The 19,560-nt window shown below is 36.0% G+C and overlaps 2 protein-coding genes and 1 long non-coding RNA gene across 3 annotated transcripts; 1 reads left to right on the top strand and 2 right to left on the bottom strand.

The window, feature by feature from the left end:
* Positions 1-268: 268 nt before the first annotated feature.
* Positions 269-6,035, bottom strand: LOC120457525 (28S ribosomal protein S5, mitochondrial). Its single transcript, XM_039645070.2, has 2 exons — positions 5,839-6,035; positions 269-1,408 (listed from the first exon to the last, which is right to left on the bottom strand). The coding sequence occupies exons 1-2, from the start codon at positions 5,978-5,980 to the stop codon at positions 327-329; spliced, it is 1,224 nt and encodes a 407-aa protein (XP_039501004.1). The 5' UTR covers positions 5,981-6,035; the 3' UTR covers positions 269-326.
* Positions 6,036-7,833: 1,798 nt separating this feature from the next.
* LOC120457520 lies at positions 7,834-9,512 on the top strand. The gene is made up of 2 exons (XR_005616991.1): positions 7,834-7,971; positions 8,967-9,512. It is a non-coding gene; the product is annotated as an uncharacterized LOC120457520 (long non-coding RNA).
* A 4,829-nt stretch (positions 9,513-14,341) lies between these two features.
* LOC122756568 (uncharacterized mitochondrial protein AtMg00820-like) lies at positions 14,342-14,879 on the bottom strand. The gene is made up of 2 exons (XM_044006663.1): positions 14,805-14,879; positions 14,342-14,704 (listed from the first exon to the last, which is right to left on the bottom strand). Exons 1-2 carry the CDS (start codon positions 14,877-14,879, stop codon positions 14,342-14,344), a joined length of 438 nt encoding a protein of 145 aa, XP_043862598.1.
* Between the last annotated feature and the right edge of the window lie 4,681 nt (positions 14,880-19,560).

The following is a 19,560-nucleotide window of genomic DNA, read 5'->3' as shown; positions in this document are numbered from 1 at the left end:
TGTAATAAATAATAATTAATAATATGAAAGCCACATCAACATCAAGCTAGTCGGGAGCCCCAATTAAGGCAAAGAAAAATAATTTATTGTTTTTATAATATTCACTAAATATTATAAGATAAAACTGGACCAAATTCGTATAAATTAATTAGGAAAAAGTAATAATTGTTATCTATGTAGGTAGGATAATTATACCACTTTAGCTTACCTAGATTTTTTTGGCAATACCTTGGCCAAACCGAAAACTAAGTATAACGCTATTTCCATATAAAATAAACATTGATAAAACTACTTTTTATTTAATTTACATTTTATAACTTCATGAATTAGGCATACAAATTAACGAGCTTGTGTAGTCGAACATTAGCTTGATTCCGAAATCGCTCTGCTTTAATTTGATGTAAGTTATGTCCTTTACCATAAAAATAAAATGGTACTGTGCCTTTTCGTTTTAAAACCATTTGATTTCCTAATGTGAAATGCATATAGTCAACTTCGTGGGTGATACGAGTTCGAGTTGAATTAAGAATGGACATTCCTTTTACATCAATAAATTTATTTCTTGTCTTTTGCTGTTGAACAATGTTTGAATTTGTTTGGTTAGCAATATACTGATAGGACCTTTGCGTCATCAGACCAATAAAAAATGCCTTTACAATATTCTGGAGGTTCGTAGACCCCTCAATTTTGGCATATAAATCCTTGATACCTATAACATTACAAATTGTTTGAATCGCCCGGTGACATACTAGGCCATATCCATCAGGTTTCTGAAAACAAAAAATTTTAGTTTTTCCGAAATCTGTACGAAAGTCGTGGAAAATTGTTCTATTTTCACAGAGGTTTATGTTGATTAGTTTTTGGCCTGCTCGGTTCTTTGATTTTCGAAGGGCCGTACGAACTTCTGGCGCTTTAGCGGTAGCAAATCCTGCCAAACCATTACAATTTCCAGTGACTGAAAGAACGGAATATCTTCGTTTTCTTCCCATATTTCCTTTCATAATGAAAACAATTTTGTTTTCTAAAACTCTTGTATCAAATGATATAAACTCTTCGTCGCCAACAGGATCAGGAGGTCCAATGCTTCGGCCGGGCATTTTACTTCCAGACCACCCTCGGTCTATTGGATTTAGTTTCATCATTTTAAAGTTTCCCATTGAATCACGTAATTTTAATATTCCATTTTCTCTATCTAAATTCTCGCTAAGTTTCTCTTGATTTATAAGTTCGTTTCCACGAATAAGAGGTGAATTCAATCCAGGCCATATGCGACCACATTTTCCAAATCCGATAGTTTGCCCTTTGTTAAGATCCTTTGCAACTTTTTTTCCACTTCCTTTCCCACGACCTCTTTTTTTTCCAGCATTGCTAACCGCAGTTACTCCTCGCCAAATGTCTTCAGCAGGTACTAAAAGAAAACAAAAAAAAAAAAGGTTTCAATTGGTTGATTCAATTTATATTAACGACATTTACGATCTTTCTTTATATTATACCGCAGTTGTCGTAAATTTTTAGTTTTGTCAACAGTATGTGATCTTCATATCATTTTTAATAAAATTGTTAAAATTAATAAAATTTTAAAAACTATTTCATTTTGGTATATCATTTACATATGTAAAACGCAAGATATTTTTAAATTTCCAGCATATCGACAATATACTGGCAGTCCACGTAGTGACAACGCACACCAAGAGAGTCCAAATACACCAAAAAATTAAAATCTGCTTTAGTAGTCCGATCATAACGAGTGATAGACCAATCGGAAGGTCCCTCAAAACCTAAAAGGATTGGAATTGGTTCAAAAAAAGGAGGTGAAAAGGAAAGTAAAAATAAAAGAAAGTAAGAAAAAAGGAAAAAAAAAATAAATTTGGGCTGATAGACCCAAAAAAATATTTAAAAAATCGTGTCATAATTTTTTTTATTAGGGGCAAAGTATATTCCCAAAAAACAAAGATTTTGGGAAACTTACCAAAAATTAAATTTTTGTCAGTTTCTGCAACAACACCCCACACCAAACGGACGGACATGGCCAGATCGGCTATTGATCCTGATCAAAAATATATATACTTTATATGGGAAAACGCTTACTTCTTTGTGTTACATAATTTACAACGAATGTACCTTTTACTCTGAGTAACGGGTATAATTAATAAAGTAAAATTCCTATAAATTTGTTTAAGATTAAGTAATCATATATTTAATTCAATTAAATAATGCAGTACATATGTATATACATTAAAAACTGGGTTATACAGAAATAGGGAAACAATGAAACAGAAATTGCATTTCCTATTTCCGTGAAAAAAGTTTATTTTGAGTTTGTTTTGTTATTTTTTATTTTTGCGTATATTTGTTAGAAAGAGTGGCCTATTATGCGTGAACTTCCCTTCAGTAAAACTTCTTGGAAATTGTAATACCAGGTGTGAATGTAAGGTTCATATGAAATTAAAAATATATTTCGGTTATGCCTCTTTTGTCTCTTTCTCACGGGGTTATCCAACTCTTAGTTCTATGTATGTGAAAAGTGGTGTGATCAACTTGTAACTTTGAATAAAATTAGAACAATACTTAACAGAACAGAGAAAAAACAAAAGAGAACGCTATAGCCGAGTTCCTTAAATACTAGATACCCGTTACTTAGCTAGTGGAAGTGCGAAGGAGAAATGTCAACACTGACCGTTTCTGGCGGTTTGTGGGCGTAAGAGTGGCAAATCGATAGATATTTACACGACTAACAAAAAAGGGTATACTAGATTCGTTAAAAAGTATGTAACAGGCAAAAGGAAGCGTTTCCGACCATATAAAGCATATATATTCTTGAACAGGATCAATCGATCGACCCGGCTAATCTGGCCATGTCCGTATGAAGGTCGAGATCTTAATAACTATAAAAGCGCAGAGCAATTTTGTTGACCCAATTTGCCACGCCCACAAACCGCCCAAAACTGCCACGCCCACACTTTTGAAAATGTTTTGATATTTTTTTATTAGTCTGGTAAATTTCTATCGATTTGCAAAAAAAAATTTTGCCACGCCCAATTTCTATCGATTTGTCAAAAAACTTTTTGCCACGCCCACTCTAACGCCAACAAACCGCCAAAAACTGTCAGTGTTGAAGACTCCTTCGCACTCCCACTAGCTGAGTAACGGGTATCACATAGTCCGGAAACTCGACTATAGCGTTCTCTTTTGTTTTTTTTTACTCTCAAAAGACCAAGAGTGCCTTGAGGCACCTATCACTTTTTCTCACCCTACAGGTAAACGAAAGCTTCTACGTTATTTTTATTAGCATATTTGAGTTCAGAAGGCACAAGTTACTTTAGAAAAAATTATTATTTTATTGAATTTCTTTCATTATTTTGGAATTTGCCATTGGAGTGTTAAAAATATGAAAGTAGTTAAAGACATTACCAAACTCCTGGAAGATGATATGGTTTTTTCATATTTTGACACACCTCACATTTTTAAGGCCATAATAGACCGTTTACATTTCATACAAACAACCAGTATACCTGATGGAGAAAGAAATGTTAACACTCCTGCATGGAAATATTACTTCTCTACAATAGGGAATAAATCTCTACAATGAAGTAGAGAAAGAAACAAAATTATTATGACCTACGACTATAATGAAGCCGCATCATTAAACGCAAAATACAGAGCAGCGCGTCTGTGTGTAGTTATCTCCGAAACAAGATGAAGAAGAATAAACGCAACTTACACTCTAAGTGGGTGCTCTTTAGACAGAATAGCGCGGGATGATTATCTTGTTGTTCTTCTGAACCCTAAACATAAATTTTCAGATTATATTTCGTCTACTGTCAGTAAGGTCAGGGGTGTTCTTGTATTTTTAAAAAGGTTGTCAAAGAAATTTGATGAACCATTCATGACTAACATCTTAATCATATCGATAGTCCATCCGATTCTTGAGTATCAAATGTTTGGAGTCCATAGTACGGAGTTCACTGAGACTGCATTGAATCGGTTTAAAAAAACCTCTTACTGTTTGCCTTACGACGCCTAAATTAATTCCTCATAAGTCAGGTAGACTAATATTAACTGACTTGCCTTCCCTAGCTAAGAGCAGAACGATGCTTAAAACAAGTTTTTATTTGTAATCTTATTCGTGGTGAAGTTAAAAGTCCCGACTTGGATAGTCGGCAAAAGTTCTGTTCCTAGCAGATTTATTGGAAATTACATACCCCTAATTTTAAATCATTGTAGTTCTAAGTACGAGTTGCATGACCCCTACAGAGTTGTATGTTCGGACTATAATACACTTTACAATATTATCTCTAAATATGACTTTTTTAAAGCGCTCATTACTAACTTATTAATCACAAAATTAGATCTTACTTATATATATATATATATTTCAGAAAAAATGCAAATAACTTTTAACGCAAAGACAAAAGAACGAATAAATTAACTAAGATCAGTAAATATCTTTTTAAAAAAAACTCAAAGTAAGAACTGATAAATAAACAAATCTTTACTTTCAAGAAATATAATTATTTCCATATTCCCAGCTCTAAATTTTATCGGTTTCACTGACAAAAATTTTGATATTCAATCCGGTAATTATACATACCAGTTACTCTTAGAGTAAAAGGGTATACTAGAGTAACAGGTATCAAATAGTCGGGGACTACAGCGTTCTCTCTTGTTTTAGATTCTAACGATGCAAAGTATAAGTAATGAGCATTCTACATTTACAGATCTAATGGAAGTAGCCCAAGTTAAAGTTTTACCAAATGATAATTTTTAACACTTTATAATACAATACTCTCTCTCTCTCGAAAAAAATAATTTTTGAAGGGTGGTCAAACGATAGAATGCAATTTTAAAGGATGGTCAAACGATTTTTTTTGAAAATATTTAGTTTTAAGAGTTGGGCAAACGAAAATATTTTTTTTTAAGGGTAAGCAAATAAAAAAAATAATTTTTGAAGGGTGGTCAAACGATAGAATGCAATTTTAAAGGATGGTCAAACGATTTTTTTTTTAAAATATTTAGTTTTGAAGTATGAAAAATACTTAATTGCTTAAGTGCTTATATTTTCTAAACTAAAAGTTTTTTCAAAATTCTAAAGGGTGGTCAAACGTGGTCAAACGAACTTATTGCGATTTAAAAAAAAAAAAGTTAAAAAAAGTCAACTTTTTGAAATTCGAAAATTTTCAAAATTCCATATCTTCAAAACTGGACGTGGTCAAAAAAAAGTAATTGGTGGTCAAACATGGTCAAACGATTCCACCTTTCAAATTTCAAAAATTCGATTTTTGCGGACCCAGCTTCTTTGAGCTATTATAATAGATTTTAAGCAGTTCTGGGGCGTCCCTCGTCTAAGCGCGTTAACATGATCACCCAGGAAGAGAGTAATTACCCAGCGGATCAGGCATAGCCGACTAATCAGCGTGCAAGGTTAAATCAGGCTGCACTGAAACAGCGGCTACCTAACTTTCCACACGAGTCGCTTGACTAAGCAGCCAATAGGACCATTGGTACTTCACATTTTAATTTATAACTTTGGAAATATTTGGTCATATCCGCTAAGTAATTCTTTAAGTTTGTGTGCTTTTAATTTATGTATATATGTATGTATGTGTATGTATATATTTAATAAGTTTTTTTATTATTAATTCCATATTTATAAAAAATAGATGAAGTAAACAAATATAAATTCGCAACAATAATAACTCACTGTATTTTAAGTCAGTCAGCACATGCGTTTCACTTATGCAAAATATGTTTGAGTTGGCCGATAAAATAACAATGTTGGATTTATATGTATCTTATATAAACACAATCCCTTTATTACAACTGAAAAATTATACTTACATTTGTTAAAAAAGCTGATATTACGTAAACTTAAGTGATTTGATAAAATGCGTTCATTGGAAAATAACAAGCTTTGATTATAATTAAAATTATTTCTGCAGCAAGCTCGATTGATCATCCGACAGATTAATGTTTGACTCATGATATTAAATTTATTTAGACGTTTCGTTACTGTCCTTTTTTTGGATTAATACAAATATATATATATGTTGTATCGCCACTAAAATAAGTCGAACTTGAAACAAAAAGAAAAGAAATATAAATCATGCTTTAAGACCTGCCCAAACTATGTTAGACATTCATCAAAGCTAGTGAGTAGATAAGGTTTAAATGCTCAAAAATAGTTTTGAGCGAGATTATTATAAAACAAGTTGGGTTGTTTACATTTTATACGTGATATATATGTTTTATTTTAGATATCTTACAAAATTGTTGATACATATAAATAGTGGACGTGACAGCACGTTTGTAGAGGCTCTTCAGAAATATGGTAAGATGCGGAGAATATGACGGGGTCTTACAGATCAATTGAAAATAACAAATCAAACAAGGTGTTTACGGCAGTAACAATGTTTGTTATAAATATTTTTATACCCGTTACTCGTAGAGTAAAATGGTATACTAGATTCGTTGAAAGTATGTAACAGGCAGAAGGAAGCCTGACCAAAAAAAGTATATATATTCTTCATAAGGATCAATAGCCGATCTGGCCATGTCCGTCTGTCCGTATGAACGTCGAGATCTCAGGAACTACAAAAGCTAGAAAGTTGAGATTAAGCATACAGACTCCAGAGACATAGAAGCAGCGCAAGTTTGTCGATTCATGTTGCCACGCCCCAAAACTGCCCACACTCTTGAAAAATGTTTTAATATTTTTTCATTTTTACATTGGTCTTATAAATTTCTATCGATTTGAAGAAAAACTTTTTGCCACGCCCACTGTAAAGACCACAAGCCGCACAAAGCTGCCAGGCCCACACTTTTGAAAAATGTTCTGATAATATGTAATATTTTTATTAGTCTGGTAAATTTCTATCGATTTGACGAAGAAACTTTTTTTTGCAATTTTTAAACATTAAAAGCATGTAAATTGTTTTAGTCAGTATATTTTTAAAAGCCAGTGGAAAATGAAAAATTAAAAAACTAGTTAGACAAGCTCCACTCACTATTATACCATATTGATTTTTAAAAAAGTGTTCTTTGAAATCAAGCCGGATTAAATTTTACATTCAGAACATAATGGGAGATTAAATTTCTTGATGACAGATCCATTTGGGAGGATTCAAAAAGAACAAAATTTTGGTTTTTTTATAAAATACGTCGCTTAGAGAAAATTCCCTATAGTATAGTATAGTATAAATGCCCTATAGTATGCCCTAAAGTACTTATGTGTGTCAAAGTAGCGTCGATGAGTTTACAGCTATGGAGGAACGGTGGATTATGAACATGCGGACACACAACTTCCACAACTTAATATTAGAAGAATCTAACCTTCCAGTTGATTCCAAGTAGAGCTGGAAAAACATCGGTTGCCCTATATCGATAATTCGATGTTTTTCAGAAAAAACGTCGATACATCGACTTTTTTATGGTGTTTTTAAATGTATTTAAATTTTTGCTATCGTTTTGCTGTTTCGTTTCTCATCGCTTCTTGCTGTTCAAATACCTGTTTTATTTTATATGTCAAAATCAAACAACGTAAAAAAATGCCTTTTATTTTTGCAATTGTTTGTTTTGAAGCCAGGAGAGACAGAATTCGAGGGGCATGCAAAATTCCCTTTTTTTACAGTTTTAAGTTCGCATTTCGTTTTTTAATGCACGTTGACCATTTAAGTACTTAAATTAAATAGCATTATTTATCAACAAAAAATTTGGCCCGACTTTTAATTAAACAATGATTTGTTTTTTATATTTTATAATATCTGCCTGTTTCGATCCACGAGCAGTATGGCAACCTTTGCAATAGCTTTTGGTGACGTACTTATCGACCACTTTACCAAATCGTAAATTGTTGTTGCCGACGGCAACATTTTGTTTGTCAAATCTGAGGTGGGGTCAGAAATAAATTTGTTATAAAATAACTAAGTGGAAAAATGATCTTGTGGTGATGTGGAATAAACATCAATAGACTGGGTAAACTATTTTTTCCCTTAATAAATAAGATCTGATTTGATATAAAAAAAAGCATTTCGGCCAGGCATAGGCCATAGGTTGCGTTTTTTATTTCTTGAGAATCAATATAAAACTTAAAACAACTTTCTCGTCCAAAGTAAAAATTATAATGAAATACCAATTTAATTTAAACGAAATCAAAAAAAAAAAAACATCAAGCTACATTCTAAAATTAGGGTATTCAGTCATTTTTGCTTAGAAATAAGATCATATTAACATTTTTAGCTTTGAGCGAGCTTCGCGATTCGTTCACAACAAGCCCTCCAAAACGTCTTATCACTTTTACTAAGTATTTCAAGACGCAAATTTTGAATGCACTGTCATTAATATCTGTTGAAAGAAAAAATTGGAGTCCTTGGGAGGAATTAAATGGATTGGAAATTCTCCTTTTTAAAGCAAGTGCCAAAACCAATTTTAATCACAATCTATAATAACTTGATCATTTATATTAGTTTATTTTATTGAATTGATAAAAAAAACGTGTTTCGCTTAACAAGCTCTTTCCCTGCAAAGTAGTGATGGGTAAATCGAAAACACATTATTCGTAAAGATCGTATCATGCAATTTTTCATTTTTTGCACCTATGAAAGTGGTGACAGTTGTCGCAGTTTGTCTGGCTAACCCATAAAGCTGTCTAGCTGTCTTTTAAAATTGATGGGATTACAAAACAAATCGATGGTGAACTGCAAGTTTGCATTTCTTTATATAATTTTAAAGTTTTTGCAGAGCTCAATTGTAACATTTAGGGTATTTATTTTTATTTTCTGCAGTCTATGTGTTTATTATTTTTTAATAATATATTACTAATTTCGGGCCAATTATCAAAAATAGATTTACACATTGTATAATTTGAGTTCCACCGCGTTTAATGAAGTGACTAGCTTGTGTTGCAAATTAGCTTTTTTAAAGTATTTGATAACTTGTTTGTAATCAACTAATAAAGGGTTTTCTAATAGCCACGCTCGAACTTTTTTATGGTCGCGATGATCGAGGTGAATTTTTTGATGAATGGCTATTTCAAGAAGCAAAATTGTCGTATTTGGGAGGAGACCAATCCACACGAGGTTCACCAAGTGGCAAAGCATCCGCGTATTTTTTCAAAAACGATGATAACCAACTTTTGTTGGCCTGAAATTGAAAATATGGATCTTGAACGGACGGCGATATAGCGATATAGCACACGATATGATGGATGTTCTGCACGACCGATTTCCGGACATGGTCATCTCGCGCGGAGGCGACGTGAACTGTCCACCGAGATCGTGCGATTTGACCCCGCTGGACTTTTTCTTGTGGGGTTTTCTAAAGTCGCAGGTCTACATATGCCAACAAGCCGCAAACCACCGAATCCCCAAAAGTCAACATACACCACGCTATCGATCAAATACAGCACGATTTGTTCGCCAAAGTCACCAAGGCCGTGTCGGTCATTTTAATGATGTCATATACCTTACAAAATGGGGTCAAGGAAACTTTGAAATTAAACAATAATGTAAATAAAATTGTTATTTTTAATTTCAAAGATCAAGCGCCCCCAATGAAAAACCTCAGCCCCCAATGAAAACATTAGCCAGATCAACGGTTTCTTCAAAAGATTTGTCTAGCAAATTACCAAATAAATGGGTACTGCAATTGAGGCGCGTGTTAGATTCTAATGCCTTATTTATGTTGGTATATGTCAATTGCATATTTAATTTTCTCTATATCTTTTATGTCGAACTCGTTCAGAAGGGACTTTATCTACTCGCGTACATTTGCTGCGGTTGAGCTTTGAAAATCCATCGATTTAAGCCCCAAGATTAGGTTGACCATCTAAAAGTCCTTTTCAAAATGCATAGTGACTCCAAGGAAGTGCTGCATTTTTTTCTTCAGCTTCTTTTTGGCATTCGTCTAGTTCTCCACTAGTTCTCTTTATAGGAAGAGCCAATTTTAATATAAAATTGGACCATTGACTTAAATCCGGATTCAGTCACAGCCGAAAACGGGCGGCAGTCCTTCAAAATCCACATTGAAACTGCATTCAACGAAATAATTGTGCCTGGCTAAATTTAAAGACATTCCAGACGAAACACTTTTCCTTTTGCTTCGGCTCCAACGAGTAAAATCCACTTGCAATTTATTCGGCGATAAGTGCGTGGTAAATTTTTGAGTGTGTCTTTACCCACCGCATATTTTTGTGTATTGCCTTTGTCCTACACACAGACATTGCGGTGGTACATCACCGCCAACCGCATATTAGTAAGTAATACCCTAACCTCATATTATGCGGTGTGAGGAACACCGCCATCGCTTTTTGAGCAAGGCAGGCACCGGTGCCTCGTCTCTAATACGAAGACGACTGTTGCCAGCTCATTTGCGCTTAGAAACACGCTGCACACTGCGTATAGGAGTATATTCCATAGTATGCACATATGCCTGCCACTCGATGCTTCAGGACATGACGAAGTTTTTCCCCTTGTCGTGGTGCACCTTTTGAATTCCAATAAAATGAAGTCCGTGTATAAATCTAAAACAATTTCTATAATTACCACTTCTATTGTTTGCATTTATTAACTGCGCTTTTGTGAATTTGATTATTTCTCTCTCTTCTACTCTGTAGTGAACGCCCAGTGAGTCGAGCACGTCGATGTGGTTCTCGTATAGGAATTGAGTTAGTTCAAGTTTACGTTGTGAAAAACCATTAGCATTCCACATAGCTATTCATAGGGAAGCCATTATTTATATAAACTGCTGTGATACAAGCATTTGTATCAGGAGGTTTTGGTTTCGCATCATATCTTCGGTGGTTCTGATAAACGACATAAGCTCTGTTAAGGAGGCAATGAGCGTTTTACATACTAAAACGATAAAGTTAATATTTCAATTTATATTTCAGTTTTTATTTAAATTATATTTTTCAATATGTTTCTTGTCACAGAGGGCTGAAATTTATAAAAAAGACGGCAGTGCCCGTACCGAACCGATTGAAAATAAAGTGTATCACGCAGTACCGGTGTGATCAACAAATACTTTGTCACTGACTTAGCTATGCAGAAGGCAAATGAGAAAGTGTCACAAGATAAAGATTTAACAGCTGTTCTCGCTCTCCATTGAGAGAGAGAGGAACACATCACAAAGGGGTTGCGGTTGCTTGTTTATGTAGTTTGGACATTCTTTGTTGGGAACATAATGAAGTGGTTCGTAGCTGGAGACGACTCTTCAGCTCCTTGTAAATTGGGCAGCCTGTGTAGTTTGCTGTGTGATGGTGCGTAGTTTCCGCACCTTTTCTCGCTGGTTATGTTTTTGTTTGCTGGCCAGTGTGCAGAGGCGGGAAGATCTCCACAAATTACGCATACAGTGCGCAGTGTACACTAAGATCGAGTGTAGCCGTATTCTTGACAGTTCGTACATTGTTCAGGAGTCTTGCGCTTATGCGGGGCTCTTCTGCAATGCAGAAGAAACAGTAGCTTGTAGATTGGATGAATCTCGTATCTTTTTAGGGGCTTGGTTTCAGGTTCGAGCTCAACCTTAAAAAGTGGTTCCTACTTTTAAGCTGGTAGGTGTGATAATTTTTGTTTTTGTCGTGAGCTCTTTGTAGTAGTCTTCCGTATTTGTTTAGTCTTTAAGTTTCTGGAGTGTGCCCCTTACTAGTGGATTTATGTGAAAATTGTTATTTCCAATCAGGTCAACCAGCTGATTTACTAGAGTGCTTGAGCTCTTCTCAGGGATAAAAGCTGGTGGAGGCTTTTGCTTCTTTTAATTTCTTTCCTAATTTACTTTTGATAATGATGTAGCGGTCCATACCCGTCTGCAAGGTCAACCCTACGTTTTTGTTTGCATTAGCTAAGGTAGCTGCGCAGCAGTTTCGTTTTGTTTGTATACGTAATTTGCGGTCGTTGACCCAGTGAGTGCGCCTGTTGCCGTTGACGAAATTAGGTTAACAGTCGCTACGTTCCCGTTGTTGTTGTAACTGCTGTTGGGTTATTATTGAGGTCACTGCACTTGTCACTGTCGGTAAGCGAAGCGGTAGTAGCTTTGAGCGGCTGTGATTGGTAACTCAATGGTAATAAGGGAGAGCAAGAGCGCGCTCTTTCTTGCTGTGTTGGTAGAAGTGCATTTGCCGGGTTTAGGTTGTAATTAATTATGCTAAAGAAAGTTAACAACTATTCTATTTATTTTTTGTATTTAAGTATTTTCATTATTCTTTCTTTTATGCGCTTCAAGCATAAACTTTCCTTCGCATTATATTCTATGCTTGTTATATGATTAAAATTTTTGGGTAATTTATTTAGTCTACCAAAAACTAACTCATATAGACAACTACTAAGCCATACGTCCCAATCAGTTTTGTCAACCGATATGTAGGATCGCGAGTATTCATTTAGAGGACGTATAGTATACACTATCACTGTCGAATGCATGTTCAGGGGTTTCATCTATAATCACTGGGGTCTTTGTATGCTTACATATTTTAGCTTTTTGGCATTTTGACATTTTTTGATGTAATCTGTTATTTGTTAAGACATACCTTTTCAGTAATAATGCCTTTTGACCTTGGCCAAGGTTTTTGAAATGCCAGTATAGCTTCCCTATAATGTAGTAGTAGCGTAGGAAAAATTGATTCTTTTTCATTATTTATTAAGGCCACTGGGTTAAGTAGCGCCACTCTTAATTTTGTTTAATATTTTATTGCCTGCCTTTCAAGCCTTTGGAAAAATTAATATAAATCAATAACTCCATTTGTATATAAATCATCAACGACATATCTTGCAGTAAATTTTTTTCGTTGTTTAAAGAAACATATTTATCATATTTTTGAGTTGCAAGCTTACTACATTACGTACCTCGTCATTCTTGATGACTTGGTATACGTTGGGCATTGAAGCTTTTTCTATCGATTACGTATGCAATTCAGATTTATTTGTTTCTCCTGCGCAGCATTTTTGTCTACTTTGTAAACGTGTAGTGACTTCCATTTCATTAGTAGTAATGTATTTTAATACCTTAAAACTCATTAGTAACATAATTTATCTTACCTCTCAGATACTTAACTGTTAAAATATATTCCTCCAATTCAAGTCTCATACGAGTTACTAAAATCAGAGTTTTGCAAGATAGTAGGCTCTGTCAGTTTAGATTTTTAATGTAATAATACTGTTTGACAGTCTTCTGTCCATTCAAAGGGAACATTATTTTTACATAATCTAGTTATGTGCCGTACAAATTCGGAGAAGTTTTTAATAAATCTCTGTTCATTTGAGAACTTTAGTAGAACTAAGTAATGTGGGAAACAATATGACTGCACACAGGCATAAGAGAGCCTTGCTTCAGGGCGACTCGAAGTTAAATGGTTGATCTTATGCTAAGGGTCTCTTCGTTGTTTAACGATAGAAAGAAGAATAGAGATTGCGTTGCTCTTATAAATATAATATATAATATAGAAATTCAACAATCCTTCTCAACGCAATCAATACAATCCCATCATTTTAATACATTTCTCATGCTTAACTCGATTAAAATTTTTTGTTAATACATTTGATATCATGTTTTCTGTTGGAACATAGTTAATTTCAATTATCTTTTCCTTATACAATTCTCTAATATAATATATTGATATTTAATATCAATATGTTTACTACGTGAATGGAAAGTGTAATTTTTTACTAAACATTGTGCGCTTTGATTATCGCCATAAATCTGGCCCACCTGCAGACTTTTAAATCCCATCTCATTTATCAGCCTTCGCACATATGCCGTCTCCCTCGCCGCAGTCGAGAGTGCCAAATACTCCGCTTCTATGCAACTTTGGGCAACCATTGATTGTTTTTTCGAAGCCCATGTAAAAACAGCACCAGCAGCAACACCCAACCGGTGAATGATTTTCGGTCGCTGGAATCCAGCCCAGTCCGCGTCGACAAAGCAGAGTATTTGTACACCAGTACACTCGTAGTGCAACTTCAGGTCAGCTGTGCCTCGTAGGTATGTCACACCCGCTTTACAGCAGCTTCATGCTCCTTATGTGGGGGTGCATTCTGCTGTGCCAGTTTGGTCACAGAATGCAATATATCAGGACGAGTGGTTATTGCCAAATACATTAGGGATCCGATTATAGACTGATAGCCAACTTTATCCACCCTCTGGCAATCGACTTTGTCACATTTTACTTGGAACCCGGCTTCTAGGGGTATAACGTTTGGCTTGCAATCCTGCATCTTATAGTCATTCAGGAGCCTCTCTACATATACAACGCCTCTTCGCCTCTTCCCAGCATATTGGACATAGACACAAGGTTCGCTAGGACACGGTACTTTGCTTCAATCCGTACAGAGATTTGTGCTTCAGAGATTTAGCTTCAGCACTCGATTCGGATATTGCTCATCGATAAATCCTTCTGGTCGACGCATGTAAACAGTACCATGTAGATCAAGTAGGCAGACGACACGTCCATTTGGTGCATGAAAAAAACATTTTCCACTGCCAGAGCGATGACACGTTTGTTAGACGAATATCGCGACATAAGAGAGAACGTCTCCGTAAAATTAACGCCATATCGCTGAGCGCATCCCTTAGCAACTAGTCGAAATTTCAGTCGCTCTACCTGGCCCGTCTTTTTACGCTTCACTGCAAACACCCATTTCGATCCGATGGCTTTCTGACCCTCTGGGAGGTCCACCAAAGTCCAGATCGCATTGGCTTGAAGACTGTCTATCTCCTTCTGCATAGTAGCCTTCCATTCATTATAATTATAAATTGCCATTGCCTCGTTTACACTCGTAGGGACGGGGACATTGCACTGACCATATTGTACTGCTTACGTGGCCGTCCAGGCAGGCCATCAGGAGAAAGCTCTGCTCCTTCTTCAGCAAGATTCTCGCCGACAGGTTCATCATCGTCTTGATTAATAGACAGGTCCTGGATTTCATCAAACACGTCAACTGAAGCGGCTTTCAGCTTGTCAAGTTGAACGTTGGAAGTAGCTGAATCTTCTTTGGTCTGAGCATTCTCAAATACAATGACGTCCCGAGCCACACATATGTTTCGCTTGCTAGGATTATACAAACGATAAGCTTTCGTAGTTTCAGAGTATCCTACCAAAACATGTTCCTGGCCTTTTGGAGCGAACTTCTTTTACTGGGTTTTGTCCAGCACGACAGTTCTAGACCCAAAAACCTTCAAGTGCGTCACAGTTGGCTTCTTCCCTGTCAATGATTCAAATGGAGTCATTCTTGGTAAAGTAGACGTAGCAGCAGTGTTAATAGCCTCTGCCCATAGCCAATCACCAACACCAGCTTGCAGCATCATACTTCTAGCCATTTCTACCAGAGTTCGGTTAGCACGTTCCGCCACACCATTTTGCTGAGGGGTGTGGGGAACCGTCAACTGTCGCTTGATACCATTTTCTGTCAAGAAAGACTGAAATGCATTACTTAAATACTCACGCCCGTTGTCGCTTCTTCTTGTCTAATTCTCTGCAAATGCTTTAATTCTTTAAATTTTGCTAGAATTTCATCTCTCGTCTTCAGAAAACAGACAGACACATATCGACCCTTGTCATCTATGAATGTAAAAAAATAGTGTGCACCTCCCGTGAAAACAGCTTGCATAGGACCATATATATCGGTATGCACCAATTCAAGCACTTCGGTGGCACGACTTTCACTTGCTCTTGAAAACTTCTTCACGCATATTTTGCTCTTTGCACACATGATACATTGCAGTTCTTTTGTACCACTAAATTCTTGTTTTTTCAAACCATATACCATTTCATTATTGATCATGTTACTCAAACTCGCAAAATTTAGATGTCTAAATCGTTGATGCCATATTTCTAATGGATTGGCCTGTGCAGCAAAACATGATTGTTTAGCACCATTTGCTTCATTTTTAAATAAAAATAATTCATTTTGCAACTCAGCAACCAAAATAATTTTGTTCTCTTTCTTTATGATAACCGCACATTTATTTTCAAATTTTACTTGGAACCCATTTTTAATTGCTTGCGTAACCAACATAAAATTGCAAATAGCTCCGTAGTAGAATTTTTCTACTTTAAAATAACTGTTCCGCGACCATTAGCTTTAATGTAATTATTTCCAGTAAAGAGAATGCGTTCGTTATATATCTAATATTTTTAAATAATGCTCTTTCAGAGCACAAATGAGCAGTTGCTCTCGAGTCCAAACAGCACATGTTTTTCGGCAATTTGTCTAGCTGAGCGACAGAGCAGAATACAGAACATGATTTCGGGTTTGGGCTCTCACTCTCTTGCGATTTCATCTTTGCCTTGCACTTTGCAGCTTTGTGTCCGCTACCTCAACAGTTCCAGCATGCAACGGTTATTTTACCGTTTGCTTCTTGCTTGTGTTCTCTTTGTCCGTTTCGTTTATTCTCGCTCTTCTCGTTTGCATTCGTGGACCGAATTCCAAAAACCGTTTGCTCAGATTTTACTACTTGATTCTCTTGTATTTTTCGTCTTTGCCCTTCTTCGTGCAATTTAATTTTCAGCCACTGCTTTTAATTTTTGTACCATGTCATAATATTTGGTCACATGCGCTTCCACAGTGTCTGTTTCACACATCCTATTGACTTAAATCCGGATTCAGTCACAGCCGAAAACGGGCGGCAGTCCTTCAAAATCCACTTTAAACTGCATTCAACGAAATAATTGTGCCTGGCTAAATTTAAAGACATTCCAGACGAAACACTTTTCCTTTTGCTTCGGCTCCAACGAGTAAAATCCACTTGCAATTTATTCGGCGATAAGTGCGTGGTAAATTTTTGAGTGTGTCTTTACCCACCGCATATTTTTGTGTATTGCCTTTGTCCTACACACAGACATTGCGGTGGTACATCACCGCCAACCGCATATTAGTAAGTAAGGAACACCGCCATCGCTTTTTGAGCAAGGCAGGCACCGGTGTCTCGTCTCTAATACGAAGACGACTGTTGCCAGCTCATTTGCGCTTAGAAACACGCTGCACACTGCGTATAGGAGTATATTCCATAGTATGCACATATGCCTGCCACTCGATGCTTCAGGACATGACGAAGTTTTTCCCCTTGTCGTGGTGCACCTTTTGAATTCCAATAAAATGAAGTCCGTGTATAAATCTAAAATCTAAAATTTCTATAATTACCACTTCTATTGTTTGCATTTATTAACTGCGCTTTTGTGAATTTGATTATTTCTCTCTCTTCTACTCTGTAGTGAACGCCCAGTGAGTCGAGCACGTCGATGTGGTTCTCGTATAGGAATTGAGTTAGTTCAAGTTTACGTTGTGAAAAACCATTAGCATTCCACATAGCTATTCATAGGGAAGCCATTATTTATATAAACTGTTGTGATACAAGCATTTGTATCAGGAGGTTTTGGTTTCGCATCATATCTTCGGTGGTTCTGATAAACGACATAAGCTCTGTTAAGGAGGCAATGAGCGTTTTACATACTAAAACGATAAAGTTAATATTTCAATTTATATTTCAGTTTTTATTTAAATTATATTTTTCAATATGTTTCTTGTCACAGAGGGCTGAAATTTATAAAAAAGACGGCAGTGCCCGTACCGAACCGATTGAAAATAAAGTGTATCACGCAGTACCGGTGTGATCAACAAATACTTTGTCACTGACTTAGCTATGCAGAAGGCAAATGAGAAAGTGTCACAAGATAAAGATTTAACAGCTGTTCTCGCTCTCCATTGAGAGAGAGAGGAACACATCACAAAGGGGTTGCGGTTGCTTGTTTATGTAGTTTGGACATTCTTTGTTGGGAACATAATGAAGTGGTTCGTAGCTGGAGACGACTCTTCAGCTCCTTGTAAATTGGGCAGCCTGTGTAGTTTGCTGTGTGATGGTGCGTAGTTTCCGCACCTTTTCTCGCTGGTTATGTTTTTGTTTGCTGGCCAGTGTGCAGAGGCGGGAAGATCTCCACAAATTACGCATACAGTGCGCAGTGTACACTAAGATCGGGTGTAGCCGTATTCTTGACAGTTCGTACATTGTTCAGGAGTCTTGCGCTTATGCGGGGCTCTTCTGCAATGCAGAAGAAACAGTAGCTTGTAGATTGGATGAATCTCGTATCTTTTTAGGGGCTTGGTTTCAGGTTCGAGCTCAACCTTAAAAAGTGGTTCCTACTTTTAAGCTGGTAGGTGTGATAATTTTTGTTTTTGTCGTGAGCTCTTTGTAGTAGTCTTCCGTATTTGTTTAGTCTTTAAGTTTCTGGAGTGTGCCCCTTACTAGTGGATTTATGTGAAAATTGTTATTTCCAATCAGGTCAACCAGCTGATTTACTAGAGTGCTTGAGCTCTTCTCAGGGATAAAAGCTGGTGGAGGCTTTTGCTTCTTTTAATTTCTTTCCTAATTTACTTTTGATAATGATGTAGCGGTTCATACCCGTCTGCAAGGTCAACCCTACGTTTTTGTTTGCATTAGCTAAGGTAGCTGCGCAGCAGTTTCGTTTTGTTTGTATACGTAATTTGCGGTCGTTGACCCAGTGAGTGCGCCTGTTGCCGTTGACGAAATTAGGTTAACAGTCGCTACTTTGCCGTTGTTGTTGTAACTGCTGTTGGGTTATTATTGAGGTCACTGCACTTGTCACTGTCGGTAAGCGAAGCGGTAGTAGCTTTGAGCGGCTGTGATTGGTAACTCAATGGTAATAAGGGAGAGCAAGAGCGCGCTCTTTCTTGCTGTGTTGGTAGAAGTGCATTTGCCGGGTTTAGGTTGTAATTAATTATGCTAAAGAAAGTTAACAACTATTCTATTTATTTTTTGTATTTAAGTATTTTCATTATTCTTTCTTTTATGCGCTTCAAGCATAGTTCTAGCTCTCTCCTCTTCTAGCTCTCTGCTACTTTCAACCTAATTTACTTTCCTTCGCATTATATTCTATGCTTGTTATATGATTAAAATTTTTGGGTAATTTATTTAGTCTACCAAAAACTAACTCATATAGACAACTACTAAGCCATACGTCCCAATCAGTTTTGTCAACCGATATGTAGGATATGTAGAGGACGTATAGTATACACTATCACTGTCGAATGCATGTTCAGGGGTTTCATCTATAATCACTGGGGTCTTTGTATGCTTACATATTTTAGCTTTTTGGCATTTTGACATTTTTTGATGTAATCTGTTATTTGTTAAGACATACCTTTTCAGTAATAATGCCTTTTCACCTTGGCCAAGGTTTTTGAAATGCCAGTATAGCTTCCCTATAATGTAGTAGTAGCGTAGGAAAAATTGATTATTTTTCATTATTTATTAAGGCCACTGGGTTAAGTAGCGCCACTCTTAATTTTGTTTAATATTTTATTGCCTGCCTTTCAAGCCTTTGGAAAAATTAATATAAATCAATAACTCCATTTGTATATAAATCATCAACGACATATCTTGCAGTAAATTTTTTTCGTTGTTTAAAGAAACATATTTATCATATTTTTGAGTTGCAAGCTTACTACATTACGTACCTCGTCATTCTTGATGACTTGGTATACGTTGGGCATTGAAGCTTTTTCTATCGATTACGTATGCAATTCAGATTTATTTGTTTCTCCTGCGCAGCATTTTTGT

The sequence above is a fragment of the Drosophila santomea genome, unplaced genomic scaffold (assembly GCF_016746245.2).
Source record: "Drosophila santomea strain STO CAGO 1482 unplaced genomic scaffold, Prin_Dsan_1.1 Segkk12_quiver_pilon_scaf, whole genome shotgun sequence".
Classification (NCBI taxonomy): domain Eukaryota; kingdom Metazoa; phylum Arthropoda; class Insecta; order Diptera; family Drosophilidae; genus Drosophila; species Drosophila santomea.
Note: the sequence above shows the minus strand (reverse complement) of the source record. Positions and strands in the feature narration are given on the sequence as shown.

What these genes read in the sequence shown, in the direction of transcription:
- LOC120457525 (XM_039645070.2), bottom strand. Translation starts at nt 5,980, where the DNA reads ATGAGTCAAACATTAATCTGTCGGATGATCAATCGAGCTTGCTGCAGA. An exon ending in TATCAGCTTTTTTAACAAAT is followed by an intron (nt 1,409 to 5,838) that starts GTAAGTATAATT and finishes GTTTTCTTTTAG; the next exon opens with TACCTGCTGAAGACATTTGG.
- LOC122756568 (XM_044006663.1), bottom strand. Translation starts at nt 14,879, where the DNA reads ATGATGAACCTGTCGGCGAGAATCTTGCTGAAGAAGGAGCAGAGCTTT. An exon ending in TGGCCTGCCTGGACGGCCAC is followed by an intron (nt 14,705 to 14,804) that starts GTAAGCAGTACA and finishes GCTACTATGCAG; the next exon opens with AAGGAGATAGACAGTCTTCA.